Source organism: Thamnophis elegans, chromosome Z (assembly GCF_009769535.1).
Source record: "Thamnophis elegans isolate rThaEle1 chromosome Z, rThaEle1.pri, whole genome shotgun sequence".
Classification (NCBI taxonomy): Eukaryota; Metazoa; Chordata; class Lepidosauria; order Squamata; family Colubridae; genus Thamnophis; species Thamnophis elegans.
Window position 1 is genome coordinate 1,447,283 of NC_045558.1, and position 18,184 is coordinate 1,465,466.

At 44.1% G+C, this 18,184-nt stretch overlaps 1 protein-coding gene and 1 long non-coding RNA gene across 2 annotated transcripts in view; both read right to left on the reverse strand.

Moving 5' to 3' along the window:
• Positions 1–18,184, reverse strand: part of LOC116520584 (verrucotoxin subunit beta-like) — a 58,446-nt gene that overhangs the window by 3,416 nt on the left and 36,846 nt on the right. The window contains exon 5 of the mRNA XM_032234840.1: positions 1,650–1,705. Within this exon, the coding sequence (XP_032090731.1) occupies positions 1,650–1,705 (56 nt within the window). The remainder of the gene's footprint in view (positions 1–1,649; positions 1,706–18,184) is intronic.
• Positions 11,776–12,493, reverse strand: LOC116520609. The gene is made up of 2 exons (XR_004256806.1): positions 12,099–12,493; positions 11,776–11,894 (listed from the first exon to the last, which is right to left on the reverse strand). It is a non-coding gene; the product is annotated as an uncharacterized LOC116520609 (long non-coding RNA).

Below are 18,184 nucleotides of genomic sequence, written 5' to 3' on the forward strand. Positions count from 1 at the left end.
ATGGAAACTCATCCAGGAGAGAAGCAACCTGGAATTGAGAAGAAACCTCTTACCGGGAGGACAATTATCCGGTGGAACCGCTTGCCACCACTGTCAGGCCTGCAGTTATATCCCTTTTAGGATCTTTGGCCTGTCACCCTCTCTCTCTTATTGCCTTATGCTGTTTCCTTAGTGTAGTAGTTCGGAGGGGGGAATAGGAAGGAGTAGGATTGTGGAATGTCATTTTTGTCATTCTTTCCTAGAAGCCCAAGGTCATCTTTTGTCTCTGCACTTTTACACCTGACCGGAACCAGCTGGGTGGAGATGCCAGCGTGGAAGAAGAAGATGGGACCATGGGATGGATTTGTGGGTGTGGGGACAAGATCACGAACTTTCAACTGGGTAGGAATCCTAGGTAACTTTCAGAATTGGGATTCCACAGATGTGCCAAGATGTCTGACTTATTAAATTGGAACTTTAAGGGTTGTTTTGCCTTGGACTCTGATTTAATTCTGCATGATACTTGGAACGCTAACAACCAGAGGTTGTGGGTGCTCCATCAACGGGAGGTTTGGAAGAAGAGACTGGTCAGTCACTTGCCTGCAATGGTATCGGGTCTCCTGCTTGGGCAGTGGGCTGGACTAGAAGACCTCCAAGATCCCTTCCAGCTCTATTCTGATGGATGGATTGAGAGGGCAGACGCCAATTAAGAACTGCTCTCCTGGAGAACGGAGGGGCACTTGAGCAGCCCCTGATCTATCTGTCAGCTCTCACTTTTGGGTTTCTATCCTACGCTCTCAGGCAACGACAGATGCCACCAACACTCTCTCTTTGGTCCATAGCCCAGAGGCCAGGACTATGGAGGGAGGATGAGGGCGGCATACAAATGAAATAAACAGTTAAACAGTTAAACATGAGGAGAGACACGCTTGGGGAATTGAAAGTAGAGACTGCACCTTCTCTCGATGCTGCCTCAGGGTCATCCAGCTGGGAGAAGATAGAGGGAGTTGCATACCAAGATGCTGAATAGAGCTGGAAGGGACCTTGGAGCTCATCTAGTGCGACCTCCTGCTCAAGTAGGAGACCCTGACAGAATTACAGAGTCACAGAGTTGGAAGGCACCTCAGAGGTCTTCTAGTCCAACCCCCTGCTCATGCAGGTGACCCTTACAAATGGTCGCCCAGTCTCTTCTTAAAAGCCTCCAGTGATGGAGCATCCACAAGTTCTGGTGGCAAGCAGTTCCACTGGTTAATTGTTTTGCCGGTTTGTTTGAAGCGCACTTTATGCTGTTGCAACCATTTTCGCTTCTCAACTTGCCAATGAACCGGGGGGTGGGTGGGAGGGAGAGGATGGGGGAAATGGAACGTAACCTCCAGACATTAAGAAGTCGAATCCTGAGAACCAAGGACACTTACGCAGGTCTTTCCCAAACCCCAGGGGCATTTTCTCATAACAATACCCTGACCTTTAATTGGACAGTGTGACCTGCTCTAATAGTGGGAGGGGGAATGCTATATTCGAAGTATGTGGATTGCGTGGGAATTAGCCAGAGTTGGTTTGGCTTCCGCTGTGCTGAAATGAGGTACTCAACATAATTTTGCGTTCGGAGATTGTATCATCTCGAGCGGGCTTGCTGGGTTGGGTTCGTCAGTTGGAACCTTGACACATACCTGTATAGCAGGTTGACGAGTCGGGAATTCAGCCAAGTCAAGTATCAGTCGGTCCTCCAACTGGGGGTGAAACCAGGCGTTAGAAAGCAAAAATTGGGGACAGCCCTTCCCAAGGTGCAAAATGTCTTTGGTCAGCATAAGAAACGCTCAGAGTGGGGAATAATCCAGAGTTCCCCAACCTTTCTGGCCAGGTGGGGGGAGAGGATGCTTCCACGCGAGTGGCGGGCAAGCGTGCACAGCTTCATTTGTGTGAGTGATGGACACACACGCATGCCACTCACGCACCCATGGTTGCACAAATGGAAGCATGTGCTCCCATGCTTGCTTGCAGTTCACACAATTGAGGACACACGTGCTTGCCCGCCACTTCTGCAACCCAGTTACACAGGACTTGGGGCCCGATAGCGAGCTGCGGCCTGGGGATTGGGGAGCGTTAAGCAAAGGAGAGTTAAGGACCATGTAAGATGCAGGGGTCTCCAGAGGTTCACACAGAAGATGCAAAGACTGCCTTTTCGTCATCTGCGATCCAGGAGACAAGGAGATGTGGCTGCAGAATCTGAGGGATTCCATTAGAATCTGAATTTTGTCCCAGACAAAAGGCTTCCTAGGTCAAAAAGGTCAAGCTGTTGGCCACCGGTTACGTTTTTTAACTGTACTGCCGAGCTTTGGTTATGTCAAGCACTGGGGAAACCGAGAGATTCAGTCAGTTCAAATGAGTATCAAGATTTACTGCAAGCTTTAGCTCTCTACAAGAATCTGGCCTACTAATGGTGAAAGGAAATGAGTGGGAGATAAGAGAGAAGAGGGCAGCGCGTGCCCATGGGCTTGTGCAGCAGCCGAATCCTCACCTCCTGTTCTTCGGCTGCTGCAGAAGCCCATGGGCACGCGTTGCCCAGTTTGCTGAATTCAGCGCGGTTTTCCCGCAGAAAAAGATCCCCTTCGCAGAAGCTCGAGAGGGGAGCGCTGCCTCCACCCGGCAGAATCTCCAGAGAGAACTTTGCAATTAGCTGTGGAGTGGCGAGCAGCGGACTTGAGCGTTTGCACGCATTCAGCCAAGGTCCTGCTGAGCCCCGCTACTTTGGACGACCTGATGGATTTTACGATGGATGTGCACCCCCCGGAGGTGTTGAAGAAGGACAGGCAGCTCAGCCTGTTCCAGGACGACAGGTGTGACAGCGGCTTACAGAGAGAGAGGGGGGGGGGAGAGAGACAGACAGAGACAGGCAGACAGACAGACAGACACACAGAGAGTGAGAAACACACACACACACACAGAGGCAGGGAGGAGATACAGAGGGAGAGACAGAGAGAGACAGACGCACAGACACACAGAGAGACACACAGAGAGAATGACAGAGAGAGAGACAGAGGGAGGGAGGGAGGGAGATAGAGGCAAAGAGCCACACAGAGAGTGAGAGACAAACTGAGAGAGAGAGAGAGAGAGAGAGAAAGAAAAAGAAAGTGGGAGAGGGAGATGAAAGAAAGAGAAAGGGAGAGAGAGAGATGCAAAAGGAAGGAAGAAAGGAGAGAGAGAGAGAAAGAGAGAGAGAGAAAGAAAGAAAGAGAAAGAAAGAAAGAAAGAAAGAAAGAAAGAAAGAAAAAAGAGAGGACTTATGACCACAATTGAGTCCAAAATTTTGGTTACTAAGCAAAAGTGTTGTTAAGTGAGTTTCAGCACATTTTTCAAATTGGCCACGCCTACATGGTCACATGACCGCTGAGCCACTCCCACAAAACGGGCCACACCTACACAATAGTTCTAAAAAAAATTGAAACCCACCACTGGTTCTACCTTGTCAAGCGGTATTCCAAGTGCGATGGAGGAGTAACATCCGTAACGACCGCAGCGAGGTCTCTGCAAAAAAGAAAAAACACCCCTCCTTACCAGCCGGCTGGAGAAACTTTTCAGGTTAAGGCAGCCTGTTCCAATCCGGCTGTCTGACTACAATACCCATCATCTCTTCAGACTGAGATTAGCAGAGCCCACTAAACCCATTCCAGATCAGTCCAGGTAGGAAACAACCTCCCTGTCTTCTAGCCCTGATGTTGTTACATAGTTGGGTCATGAAATGTCTGCAAGAAAACAACCCAGCTCAGAGAGCATCAAGGACCCCACAGTCGTCGTCCTCCTCCTCCTCCTCCTCCTCCTCCTCCTCCTCCTCCTCCTCCTCCTCCTCCTCCTCCTCCTCCTCCTCCTCTCCACCCACTCGACTCCTTTCTAGCACTGATGATGTTACCTAGATCGGTCATGAAATTTCTGGAAGGAAACCAGCAAGCTCAAGAGAACACCAAGGATTGCCCAGTCCTTCTTTCTTTCCTTCGTTCCGTCCCCTTTCTTTTTCCTTCCTTCCTTCCTTCCTTCCTTCCTTCCTTCCTTCCTTCCTTCCTTCCTTCCTTCTTCTGCCTTGCATCTTCCCTCCCTTTCTATTTCCCTCCTTCTTTCTTTCCTTCCACATTTCCCGTTTCCTTCCTTTTTCTTTCTTTTTCTCTTTCTTTTCTGTGTTCCTTCCATCGCTCCTATCCCGTTTCTTTTTACTTCCTCCTTTCTTTCTTCCATCCACCTCCACTGTTTCCTTCCCTTTTCTTTCTTTTTCCTCTCTTCTTCCTCCCTCCCTCCAATCCTCTCTTCCTCTCTCCCTCCGTTCCTCCTTTTGCCCTCCGTCCATCCATCCATCCTTCCTCCTCCTCTTCCTTTCCTTGTTTTCTCCTCCTTCTCTCCAAAAACCCCACTCCCTTCTAGCGCTGATGATATCCCCAAGTTGGGTCGTGAAATGTCTACAAGACAACCACCAAGCTCAGAGACCTCCAAGGATCCCACATCCCTCCTCCCCATCCTCCTCCTTCTCACCTTCCCTCCAAGCACTGATGATGTTCCCTAGTTGGGTCATGAGCCCTAGTTGGGTCAAGAGCCAAGGTGGCGCAGTGGTTAAATGCAGCACTGCAGGCTACTGCTAGATCAGCAGGTCAGCGGTTCAAATCTCACCGGCTCAGGGTTGACTCAGCCTTCCATCCTTCCGAGGTGGGTAAAATGAGGACCCAGATTATTGGGGGCAATATGCTGACTCTCTGTAAACCGCTTAGAGAGGCCTGAAAGGCCTATGAAGCGGTATATAAGTCTACTGCTATTGCTATCATGAAATGTCTGCAGGGAAACCACTGAGGAAGAGCCCCCTAACCCTAAATCCTAACCCACAAGAAACGTCTTCTAAGCTGACCCACGCAGCCGACCCCATTAACCACGGGCAGTGTGGACTCACTGGAACGCTGACCGCCGTCTCAACCACCAAAGCCAAGAGGAAGGCCGAGATCAACCAAAGCTTCTTCATGGCCGTCTTTCTCCACAAGATTCGAGGCAGGATCGCTTGAGTTGAGAACCCGCCGAGTTGTCTACGCTCCGTCGCTGGACTTTGACTTCTGGTTTCCCGTTAACGGGGTATTGTGGACACATCTGGATTGTTAGCATAAGGCCGAGCAACGGCCTTCAGTCTCTGGCCAATGATTAGCCACTTGGAGGGATGTCCTGCTGGACTCCAAACCTTCAGGTGAAGAGATAATGAGATGTTTGCTTTGGGTATCTGCTTCCGTACTTTCTCTGTGACGCACCAAGCTTTGATTCACTTACTACCTTCCTACGTACAATGTTGTTCCTTTTGAGGACAAAGAAGAAGGATCAAAAGAAATGCAAGGAGGAGAGGAATCTTACAGAACCATATAATAACAGCTGGAAGGGACCTCGGAGGTCCTCTAGTCCAACCCCCTGCTCGAGCAGAGACCCTTACAGAATCATAGAAGGACAGAGTGGGAAGGGACCTTGGAGGTCTTGGAGTCTGCAACTGCTCCAAGGTCCCTTTCAACTCTCTGAATTCTATGATCTTCTAAGGATCTCCTCCTTGAGCAGGGGGCTGGACTAGAAGACCTCTGAGGTCCCTTCCAACTCTACCCTGAAGTTTGAATTCGATTAAGGCTTCTGACTTTACGGCCATGCCCCTCAGTTGCACTTCTGGCAAACCATGCCACGTCTACAGGACCTCTTCGTAAACTGCGTTATGTTCTTGAAAGTCCTTTTTTTTTTTTGAGGTTCTCCTGAACTTGATCCGATCCTAACCTTCTGGTTTTTGCCACCTTCTCAAGGAAGTCGTGGCTTCTTCAAATATTGGTTTGGCCTTTTGGTTCTCATTCCTGACGAAGATAAGAGTCAACCAAGTTTATTCCTCCGTTCGATGTGTGGCCGCTTCCTTGTCCATCAAACTTCCTTCATTCTCGTTTTATAAAACGTGCATCTTCTTAAACCTCCAGTTCCCACAGCTTCAAGAAAAGCTTTCCCCAGTGAGCCCATATACAATGGTTCATTTAGTGACTGTTCCAAGTTGCAACGGCCCAGAAAAAAAGGTGACTTATGACCATTTTTCACAGTTACGACTTACATCCGTTCACTCGCGATCATGTGATTTAAATTCAAATCCTGGGCCACTGGTTCAGTTTTACAACCATTGCTATTTCCCGGGGATCGTGTGATCCTCTCTTGCGACCTTCGGACCAGCACAGTTAAGGGGGGGGGAGCTCGATTTGCTTAGTGACCGGCTGACTAACTTATCAACTGTGGCGATTCACTTAACAACCGTGGCAAGAAAGGTCGTAAAACGGGGCAAGACTCACCTAATGACATCAAGTTGGGGCTCCATTGTGACCCGTAATCAAGGACTATCTCTACCACAGAGCTCCGAAGCCCCTTCTTCTGTTACTTCACTTGGCCTTGACTTTTTCACAATGATAAACGCTTGGCAACTGACTTGTATTTATGACGGTCGCAGTGACCCGGGGTCACAGGATCAAAATTCATATGCTTGGCAACAGACTCATACTTATGATGGTTGAAGTGTCCCCAGGTCACTCAATCCTTCCGGCAAACAAACTCAGTGAGGAAACCAGATTTTCTTAAGAACTGTGTTTCAGCTTAATGGCTGCAGTGATTTGTTTAACAACGGGGGCAGGAATGGGGGTAAAAGAATGCAAAATGCACTGAGCAAGTGTCTTGCTTAGTAGCAGAAATGTTGGGCTCAATTCTGGTCATAAGTCAAGGAATAGCTGCATACCTGTATGCAGCCATTGGGACAGGATTTTTAGGTTGCTAAACTCAGCTGTACCTAATTTTACGTCCTCTTTTGCCACAGTTGTTAAGTGAACCCCACTGCCATTAAGCAGCTAGGTGGGCAGTAAAAGAAGTGCAAAATATAAATAATTATAAATAAAATGAAACGAGAGGCATTTTTTTCTTACAATAGATAAACATTGTACAGGCTGGGCAAGGCCTGATAGCAATCCTGCCCCAACTTGAACCTTTAAGCCAAACTGACCTTTAACTTCATTGGTCGATAAAGGTTTAGTCTACTAACGGTCAAGTGGAGTATGATAAAGCAAAGCCAGAACTGAAATTTGCGACTGGCAAATCCCTGGGTGGAACCTTCCCGTCTTAGGCACATCCCATCATTGCTCCCTCCACCCCACTGCATTGTCCAATCACATTCAAAGAAGATGTTTTTTGGAATGGCCGTTCTGAGTGCAGGCTGTCTTGTGCCTCCATTCCTTTCCTGGGGAAAACGGCCTTGAAGCGGAGTCTCTGAGAGGCAGACTTAGGTTGGTTACTTTCAGTTTCCCCCACTAAGCATTCTCTCTCTTTTTCATTCCCTCCTCCTTTCTTCTTCCTCCCCCCCCCTCCTTATTTTTCCTTCCTTGCTCTCTTCCCATCTTTTTCTTTGTCTTTCTTCTTTCCCTTTCTCCTTCTTCCATGCTCAAATGCAAAAGGGGAAACGTTTCTCCTTTGGTTTTGCTTTCAGATTGTTTTGCTAGCCCTCGGCCAGTTGAAAACAGAGGAAGGAAAACCAGCGTCTTTTTCCTCTTCCTCCTCCTGCTCCTCCTCCTCTTCCCCCTCTCCGCAAACCCCACTCCCTTCTAGCCCTGATGCTGTTCCCTAGTTGGGTCATGAAACATCTGCAGGGAAACCACTGAGGAAGAGCCCCCTAACCCTAAATCCTAACCCATAAGAAACGTCTTCTAAGCTGACCCACCCAGCCGACCCCATTAACCACGGGCAGTGTGGACTCACTGGAACGCTGACCGCCGTCTCAACCACCAAAGCCAAGAGGAAGGCCGAGATCAACCAAAGCTTCTTCATGGCCGTCTTTCTCCACAAGATTCGAGGCAGGATCGCTTGAGTTGAGAACCCGCCGAGTTGTCTACGCTCCGTCGCTGGACTTTGACTTCTGGTTTCCCGTTAACGGGGTATTGTGGACACATCTGGATTGTTAGCATAAGGCCGAGCAACGGCCTTCAGTCTCTGGCCAATGATTAGCCACTTGGAGGGATGTCCTGCTGGACTCCAAACCTTCAGGTGAAGAGATAATGAGATGTTTGCTTTGGATATCTGCTTCCGTACTTTCTCACTGACGCATCAAGCCTTGATTCACTTACTACTTTCCTACCTACAATGTTGCTCCTTTTGAGGACAAAGAAGAAGGATCAGAGAAATGCAAGGGAGGAGAGGAACCTTAGAGAACCATATCATAACAGCTGGAAGGGACCTCAGAGGTCCTCTAGTCCAACCCCCTGCTCGAGCAGAGACCTTTACAGAATCATAGAAGGGAAGGGCCCTTGGAGGTCTTCTAGTCTGGGTTGTTGAGTGAGTTTCTCACCACCATTATTAAGTGAATCACCACAATTATTAAAGTTAGACACATGGTCATTAAGTGAATCTGGCTTCCCTGTTGATTTTGCTCATCGGAAGGTCGCAAAATGGGATCGTGGAACTCCGGGACGCTGCGACCATCATAAATGCGAGTCGGTTGCCAAGTATCTCAGTTTTGATCACACGGCCACAGAGATGCCACAATGGTCGTAAGTGTGAAAAAAGGTCATAAGTCAGTTTTTTCAGGGCCGTTGTAACTTTAAATGGTCACTAAGTGAACCATCGTAAGTTGAGGGCTGCCTGTATGAGGATCACAGATAGTCCTTGACAATTGAGACAGTTGTTAAGTGAGTTTTGCCTCCTTTTGCAATCTTTCTTGCCATGGTTTAATGCAACACAAGTGCTTGGCCAAGATTAAGCCCAGCATTGTTGATTTATAGGTAGTCCTCGACTTACAATAATTCATTTAGTGACTGTTTGAAGTTACAGCAGCCCTGAAAAAAGGGACGTAGGACCAGTTTCCACACTTACGACCGTTGCAGCAGTGAAAGCAAACCATGGTTTAAGGCGACACGAGAGCTTGGCCAAAATTAAGCCCTGCATTATTGATTGACAGCTGGTCCTCGAGTTATAACAGTTCATTTACTGACCATTGGAAGTTGCAATGGCACTGAAAAAAGTCCCTTATGACTGTTTCTCACACTTACAAACATTGCGAAAATCCCCCCCCCCCCCGGTGAAGTGATCAAAATTTGGATTCTTGCCAACTGACATATTTATGACAGTCATAGCCGTCATAGCCAGGGGTCGCGCGAGCCCGTTTGGCGACTGTCTGATGAGCAAAGTCCCCAGGGGAAGCCTGAAAGCTCTCACCTCTTTGCCCGCTGTGGGGTGGGTCATTGGTGTTGTGTCCTGGCCAGCAGATGGCGCTGTGCAAGGCACCTCTGATTGGCCAGGATGCGCCTGCTTCTTGGAAGGAGAAACCCTGTACTCCCATTGGTTCCCCGTCTGACAGCTGGCAGTATAAATAGCTGTCAGGCGGGGGTTTTCGTTGCCTGTTACTTGATTAAGTTTCTGTTGAATAAACCATTCTGTTGTTAGTAGACCGGTCTCCTCAGTCGTTACTTCAAAGTACAAAAATTGGAGTCTGGGAATGCACCAGGAAGTGGGGGGGTCCATTGGCACCGGCTTCTCTCGCCTGGCGGGGGGCACCTTGTTCTCCCTTCTCCTGCGGAGGACTCTGGGGGGACCAAAGGAATGGGGAGGAGATGCTCACAGAGTCCAACCGGGATTTGAGAGCCGGAGAGCTGCCATTCTGAAACCACAGTGAGAGGACCCGAGCGGAGATATATGAAAATAAGAGCAAACCCCCTCGCCCTTCTAGCACTGAGATGTTAGCTAGTTGGGTCACAAGACGTCTGCAAGAAAACCACCATGCTCAGAGCGCCCCAAAGTCCCCTTCAGTCCAAGAACTGCCAACTTTGGAGTCCAGCTACCCATCCCTGATGCCCTGTTCCACCCCAAAATCCACGCCCTACCAGTTCCCCGGGTTGCCACCCTCCGAAGACCCGTGGGAGGAGCGCCCAGCCCCACTCACCACGGTCTTCAGATATACTTTTTTATTTCATTTTCATAACATACAATCACATGTATACTATTACACAGCCACTATCCTATTGTATTAAATAGCAATTACATCAGTTCCTCTTGCCATCAACACCCAAAAATATAAAAACCCATTATTAGCTCTTCTGCTCTCCATACACCTCTTTCTTCTACCTCTTTCCTACCTCCTTTCTTCCCTCCAGCATCCTTTCCTACTCTACTTCCCCTTCCTTTCTCCTTCTCCTCTCCCTACATTCCACTCCTCCTTATCCTCCTCATCTTCCCCCCTTACCCTCTCTCCTATCCCTCTCTTCCCGTCTGTCGTCTCCCTTCAGTTTCCTCTCATTGGTGTATTTCCGCTTCTGAGCAAACTCCAATCTATGTTGATGGTATTTATACTTCCATAACAATATACTTAACATATCCTAGTTTTAAAGAAAAAATAAGAGAAGACAGTGTACATACATATTACATTAAAATCTAACACCCCTCGTCAAAAATCCCTCCCTCACCCCTCACCCCCAACCCCCCCCCCAGCCTTCCCTCCCCGGACTTCCCAGAACCCATAGACGGTATAAATCTTTAACAAAAACAGTCTAAAATATATTGGAAAAATGAATAGAAAATTGATAACATCTTTACATTGCTTAGCTCCTCCTTGCTAAGCTAACTTTAAACAATTTATATCATTCCTGATCTTAATCATAAGCAATCTGGAATTTCTTAGTCCCGTATTTATTTTGTATAGAATCAATCCATTTTTTCCCGTCTCGTTTATCCATATTTATTTTCTATATAATCAATCCATTTTTTCCAGTCTCACTTATATCTCTCGTTTAAGTGATGTTTAAGATATGCAGATATTTAAGCCATCTCGGCTAAATTTGTGACTTTCAGTGTCCATTCTTGAAATGTAGGCAAGTCTTCCTTCCTCCAATATTGCGCCACCAACAATCTAACTGCAGTTATTAAGTGCAAAATCAAATTAATCTCTACAGCTGTACAATCAGTAATTATACCTAACAAAAATAACTGAGGAGTAAATTTTATCCTTTTTTAAAAAAAAACAACATTTTGCATAATCCTAATTTCATCTTCCAGTCCTGTTCACTTTCCCCCTTGTTTACGTCTATGTAATCGATTTAGATTTATCAAAGCTCCTCTCATATACGCTTTACTTGCATCCCATACAATTTCCATAGATGTACCCTTATTCATATTGAAAACAAAGTATTCTGCTAACAATCTTTTACATTCGTTAGTATATTTCTCATGTCTAAATAAATTTTCATTCAATCTCCAAGAACTTCTTGCTTGCATCACCCCTCCCAACTCCATCCAAACTAAATTATGATCTGATAAAACTCTGGCAGATATCTTTATCTTCTTCACCCTAGAAAACAAATCATTGGGAATTAGTAGATTGTTGTTTTTTTAATTGTTGATCCATTCGTCTGGTAATCACACGGTTTTGTCTTTGTTCCTTGGCTCCTTGTACTTCTGAGAGAGAAAAATGATCCATCCTTTTTGATAGTTGTGTAGTTTGCTGTTTATCTAGTCCTTCTTGTTCTCTTTCTCTAGGTCCAGGTGGGGCGGGATGTCTGGCCTTCAGGATATTATGGTAAAAATCTCGAGCTTCCCATACTGATTTAAGACGGTATCTTTGCCCCTCAAAGATGAATGTTAGCCCAACTGGTGCCTCCCATCTGAACTGTAGCTGACGATTTTTAAGCTCTTCAACTAAAAAAGCATACTCTTTCCTAGATCTTAGCATTTGAGGTGGTATCTCTTTCAGAACAGTCACTTCCTGACCCCCAATTGGAAGCTTGGTTTTATAGGACTCTTGCAATATCATATTCCTCATGTCTCTTGTAGTAAAGTAAATCACAATGTCCTTAATGATGCCAATACTCATTTGGTATCGAAAATCGACGTGGTGCAACAAAAAGTTGGAAATGCTGAAAAAGAAATTATTATGTTACAGTATAGACAAATGGAGTCTGCACTAAGAATAAGAGGTTTGTGTGAAAACAATCAGGAGAATTTGAAACAGATTTTTTTTTCAGAAGCTTTCGATAGTCTGTTGGGAAGACCAGGGGGAAATTTTGATTGGCAAATTGATAAGGTTTATCGTGCTAACTCCCTGCTGGCGAAACACTCACCACGGTCTTCATCAGCCCTCGGCTCAGAGCTGAGAGGCTGCCCAACCGGTAAGGTCTCCATCGCTTCCGTTGGTACTGGGTGGTTCGGATTATTTGGACGGTTGCCCTGCTGCCCTCACCATGGCCGCCCTGCAGGATGGAGAGGTCATAGAGAGGACTTGGCTGTTTTACAAGGGCCCCCTCCCTCCCCCAGGGTCAAATTCAGCCCTTTATTGTCTGGCAGACACTTCCGTCAGAACAGAACTGGAAGGGACCTCAGAGGTCTTCTAGTCCAACCCCTGCTCGAACAGGAGACTTTTACAGAATTAGAGAATAATAGACTTGGAAGTGACCTTGGAGGTCTTCCAGTCCAACCCCTGCTCGAGCAGGAGATTTTTCATGTAAATGTGTTTTTATTTTCCATTTTCATTTTCGTACAGTCACATATATACTGTGCAGAACCGGGGCCATATTACATTAAACAATAAACACAGCCATTCCTCTTGTCAATAATACCCCCCAAAATAGAAACCCAATATACCACTTTGACCCTCCATACACCCTTTCTTTCACCCCCCTCCAACTTTCCATCTTCCCTCCATCATTCCCCTCTACCCTACTTATCCTCCCCCTCTACCACACCTCTCTCCCGATACACTCCCTCCCTTCCTTCTCACCCTCCCTCCAATCCTCTCTCCCACCCTCTCTACCACTCTTTCTTCTATCCCTCTACTCCTCCCTTCGGTGTTTTTCTACTATCTATTAATATATTTAGCTTGTCCTATTTTTACACTGGAATTAAAGAGCAACAGTATACAAGTTCAATCGCGTTACTTTAAAATCTAACACATACTATATTTCCCCCCCTGCCCCCTCCCCCCTAAAAACCCCCTCCCTCCCCCCCTGACTTACCAGAGCCCGTACACGGTGTAGATTTTTAACAAACACAGTCTAAAATATATTAAGACAAAGGAAATAAAAAAAGAAAGTCAATAACATCTCTGCGTTGAATTCAGCTTCTTCCTGTTGCACTAACTTTGAGCAGTTTAGATTATTCCTAATCTTAAGCATAGGCTGTCTGGAATTTCTTAGTGCCGTATTTGTTTTGTGTATAGTCAATGCATTTTTTCCAGTCTCGTTTATATCTCTCATTTGAGTGGTCTTTAAGATATGCCGATATTTTAGCCACCTCGGCTAGGTTTGTAACTTTCAATGTCCATTCTTGAGTTGTAGGCAAGTCTTCCTTCTTCCAGTATTGTGCCACCAACAGTCTTGCTGCCGTTATTAGGTGCAGAACCAAGTTGGTCTCTACCGCTGTAAAGTCAGTACATATACCTAGTAAAAATAACTGAGGAGTAAACTTTATCCTTCTTTTAAGGATATTTTGCATGATCCACCACATTTTTATCCAAAATGCCTTAACCTTTTGACAAGTCCACCATATATGAAAATATGTAGCATCGAGAGAACCACATCTCCAACATTTAGGCTGTACATTCGGATACATAGAAGCCAGCTTTTTAGGATCTAAATGCCATCTATAGAACATCTTATAAAAATTTTCTCTCAGGTTTTGTGCTTGGGTAAATTTCACATTTCTTACCCATATTCTTTCCCACGTGTCCAACATTATTGGTTCTTCAATATTCTGAGCCCACTTTATCATACAATCTTTAACCAATTCCGTTTCTAAATCCATCTGTATTAGTACATTATATATCCTCTTTATATGCATTAAGCTTTGATCTCTTATTTGTTTAAACAAATTATCCTCAACTTGGATAAAACCAGTTTTTTGGTCTATTTTCCACCTGGCCTGTAATTGGCCATACTGGAAACATGTTTGAACTACCTTCTCCTCTTTCAATGCCTCTAAAGATTTTAGTTGTAGAACCCCCCTTTCCAAAGTGAGAAGTTGTCTGTAAGTGGTTCTATCATGTTTTTGTTCTATATTCATATTTTCAATTGCATGTCTAGGAATTGCCCACATGGGTAACTTATCATTTAATTTATATTGATATTTTTTCCAGACCCGCAGTAAAGCATTTCTTAAGATATGACTTTTAAAATTCTTATCCAATTTTTTGTTGAATAACAAGTAAGCATGCCAACCATATACCAGATCATGTCCCTCGATATTCAGTATTCTATCATTGGTTAAATGGGTCCAATCACTAATTGCGGATAGCGCCACTGCATCATAATATAATTTTAGGTTAGGTAATTTCAAGCCTCCTTTCTCGTGTACATCTTGCATTATTTTCATCTTTACCCTCGGCTTTTTTCCGGCCCATACAAATTTGTTGATACCCTTCTGCCATTCTAAAAGATTCGCATCTTTTTTAAGTATAGGTAGCATTTGAAAAAGAAATAAAAATGTTGGTAAAATGTTCATTTTCACTGCCGCTATCCTACCCAGCAAAGATAAGTGCAATTTCTCCCATTTTTTTCATCTCTATCTGTATACTCCGCCAAAGTGGTTCATAATTATGCTTATATAGTTTCCCGTTTGAGGCTAAAATATTGACCCCAAGATATTTGATTTTTTTAACTACCTCACATCCTAGCATCCCTCCTAGTTCTTCCTTTTGTTTAGTATTCATATTTATAACTAATATTTTGGTTTTTCCTAAATTTATTTTAAAACCAGACACTTGACCATATTGATTAATCGTGTTCATTAAAACCATACTAGATTCCTGCGGTTGTTCCAATATTATGACCAAATCATCCGCAAAAGCGCGGACTCTGTATTTTGCTGCCTAATCTTGATCCCTTTTAGATCATCCAAGCCCCGTATGTTATTCAACAATACTTCCAAAGTTATAATAAACAATAGTGGGGACAAAGGACAGCCCTGTCTTGTACCTTTTCCGATTTGAAAAGGGTCTGTTAAACTTCCGTTGACTATGATTTGAGCTGTTTGCTGTTGGTATATTGCTTTAATTGACTGTAAAAAGCTATCTCCTATCTGCATTTTTTGCAATATCTTCAACAGAAATTGCCAATTAACTCGATCGAAGGCCTTTTCAGCATCCAGAAATATGAATGCAGCAGGGATTTGGTTGTTCTTTCCCAAATATTCTAATGCATTAATGATTAGTCTAACATTACTCTTCATCTGTCTCCCCTGTATAAAACCTGTTTGGTCGGTATGTATCAATTGTTGAATAACCACCATTAACCTATTTGCTAGTATTTTAGTAAAATTTTTATAATCTACATTAAGTAATGAGATAGGTCTATAATTTTTTGGTTGGGTAGTATCTTGATCTTCTTTGGGTATCAAAGATATAAACGCTGTCTTCCAAGATGGGGGCACTTTACCTTCCATTTGAATTTTATTAAATAGTTCTCTAAGAGGTTCTACCATTTCTAACTGTAAGTTTTTATAGTAAACCGCTGTCAAGCCATCTGTGCCTGGCTCTTTCCCTAACTTTAGTTGTTTGATTACCTGCAAGATTTCCCCTGAGGTTATTGGTTGGTTCAACTTTTGCCTGTACTCTTCTCTAACTAGGGGTATTCTCTCTTTATCTAAGTATTTGTCTATATCTAAACCCTTAATTTTATCCCCTTTATACAATTCTGTAAAAAATTCCCGAAATGCCTTTTGAATCTCCTCCTGTTGAAACACCTCCTTCCCTCTATAACTCAATTTGGTTACATTTCGAATTTTCCTTTTTTTCCTAATCTGATAAGCTAACCATCTGCCCGGTTTATTTGCCTTACAAAAAGTGTTGTGTTTTGCATATAATAAACTAGTGGCTACCTGGTCAGATATCAACATATCAAATTGGGATTTTAATATGGTGATTGCTTCCTTAACCTTTGTATCGCCTGGATTCAATGTTAACTCCAACTCTTTCCCTTTAATTTCCTCTTCCAATAATTTTCGTTTTTGCCCCTGTTTATGTCTATATATTTTGTTTATATTCCTCAGTACTCCTCTCATATACGCTTTGCTTGCATCCCATACAAATTCCATAGGTGTACCCTTATTCATATTCAGAACAAAGTATTCAGATAACAATTTTTTACAATCATTAATGTACTTTTCATATCTGAATAAGTTTTCATTCAGCCTCCAAGACCTTCTTGCCTGCACTACCCTTTCCAATTCCATCCAAACTGGGTTATGATCCGAAAGGACCCTAGCCGCAATCTTTGTCCTCTTCACCCTAGAAAGTAAATCATTAGTGATTAGTATAAAATCAATCCTTGAAAGGGATTGATGTCTATCAGAAAAGAAGGTGAAGTCATATTCCTCTGTGTTTCTTTCTCGCCAAACATCTCTCAATTCGAAGTCGTCCATCATGTCAAAAAAAGGTTTGGGTAACTTAGCTCAGATTTTAGTATTTGGGCGAGAGGTCTTCTTATCTCTTTTAGTGTCAATCACGCCGTTCCAGTCACCCAATAGTATACAAGACTTAAAGTCCCACTGTACTAATTTAGCATGAAGATTTCTATAGAATCCGTCTTGCTGTTGATTAGGAGCATAAATTCCCAAAAGTAATGTTTTTTTCCCTTCTAAGTCTAGTGCGGTATATCTTCCAAAGGGATCTGCTTCAATTAGTTCAGCCTTAATGTCTTTTCTTAAGTATACAACTATACCATTTTTCTTTTCTGTAGCAGAGGTCACAAAATGTTGACCAAGTTTGGGGTTAAACAAATATTTTTGAACAGTTGATTTGATATGAGTTTCTTGCAGACAAATTATATCATTCTTGAACTGTTTAAGATAATGAAATATTTTCTTTCTTTTCTGTGGAGAGTTCAGTCCATTGACATTCCATGTCAAAATCTTAGTTGTCATTTTTGGTTGCCTGAAGCTTTTTTAGAGCCTCCTGCATGGCCTGTTTAACCTTTGGCCTAGCTCCTCCCATGGCTTCTGTGCTTGTTGCTGTAACTCCTTGATCAATGGCCGGTAATTGTTGAGGTTGTTGCATTGTAGCTTGTTTTTCCATTCGTCTGGTAGTCATACGGCTAGGTCTTTGTTCCATGACACCTTGCCCTTCCGGGAAGGGGAGATGGTACATCTTGTCTGGTAGTTGTGTGGTTTGCTGTCTATCTTGTCCTTCTCGTGGTCTTTCTCCAGATCCAGATGATGCAGGGTGTCCCACCTTCAGAATATTGTGATAGAAATCTCGAGCTTTCTATACAGAGTTGAGATGATATCTTTGCTTGTCAAATGTAATTATAATGCCAAATGGCACATCCCATCTATACTGTATCTGACGGTTTCTGAGTTCTTCCACTAGAAAGGCATAGTCTCTCCTGGCTCTTAGCATTTGAGGTGGTATTTCTTTCAAGACAATCAAATCCTGACCGCCAATTTGAAGCCTGGTGTTATAGGACTCTTGTAATATCATGTTTCTGAGCTCTCTTGTGGCGAAGTATATGACTACATCTCAGGGGAGTTTGTTCTGCTTTGCCGCCCAAGAGTTAACACAATAAATTTTATCAATCTGCCAGTCAAAGTTGGACCCCGGTCTTCCCGTCAGATGGTCAAAAGCCTCTGAAAAAATCTGTTTTAAGTTCTCCTGTTTATCCTCATGCAACCGTCTGACTCTTAATGCGAGCTCCATCTGCCTGTACTGTATCATAATAATTTGTTTTTCAGCGTTTTCAACTTTTTGTTGCACCACCTCTGTTTTGGATGTCAAATTGGTATTAGCTTCATTAAGAACCTCTAGGTTATCTTCAATTCCAGAAACATGTTCTGTCAATACAGTTACAAGTCCCAGCATATCATCATTTATTTTGGCAATCCTAGTATCAAGTTTATCATATAAATCCATCTTAAACTATTTCAAACCGTCCCTTATCTCCTCTTTGAATTGTCTGAAGGTTTCCAAAAAAAGTTCTTTCATTAGCACATCTCCAGTAGGGGGCAACTTTGTGCCAGGAATCGGGGATGTGCTTCTAGGAGGGGGAGGAAGTTTCCCCCCCCCGGATTTAATTTTGATGCCATTATTAGTCTTATCTCCAAGCAATTAATCAAGCTCTACTAGCACGCTATACAGCTTACGAAAAAAAAAACTTCCTCGGCGGGACCTTGCTGATGGTGGTAGCTTAATAGAGCTGCCCCCGGTTTTCTGGTCGCATTA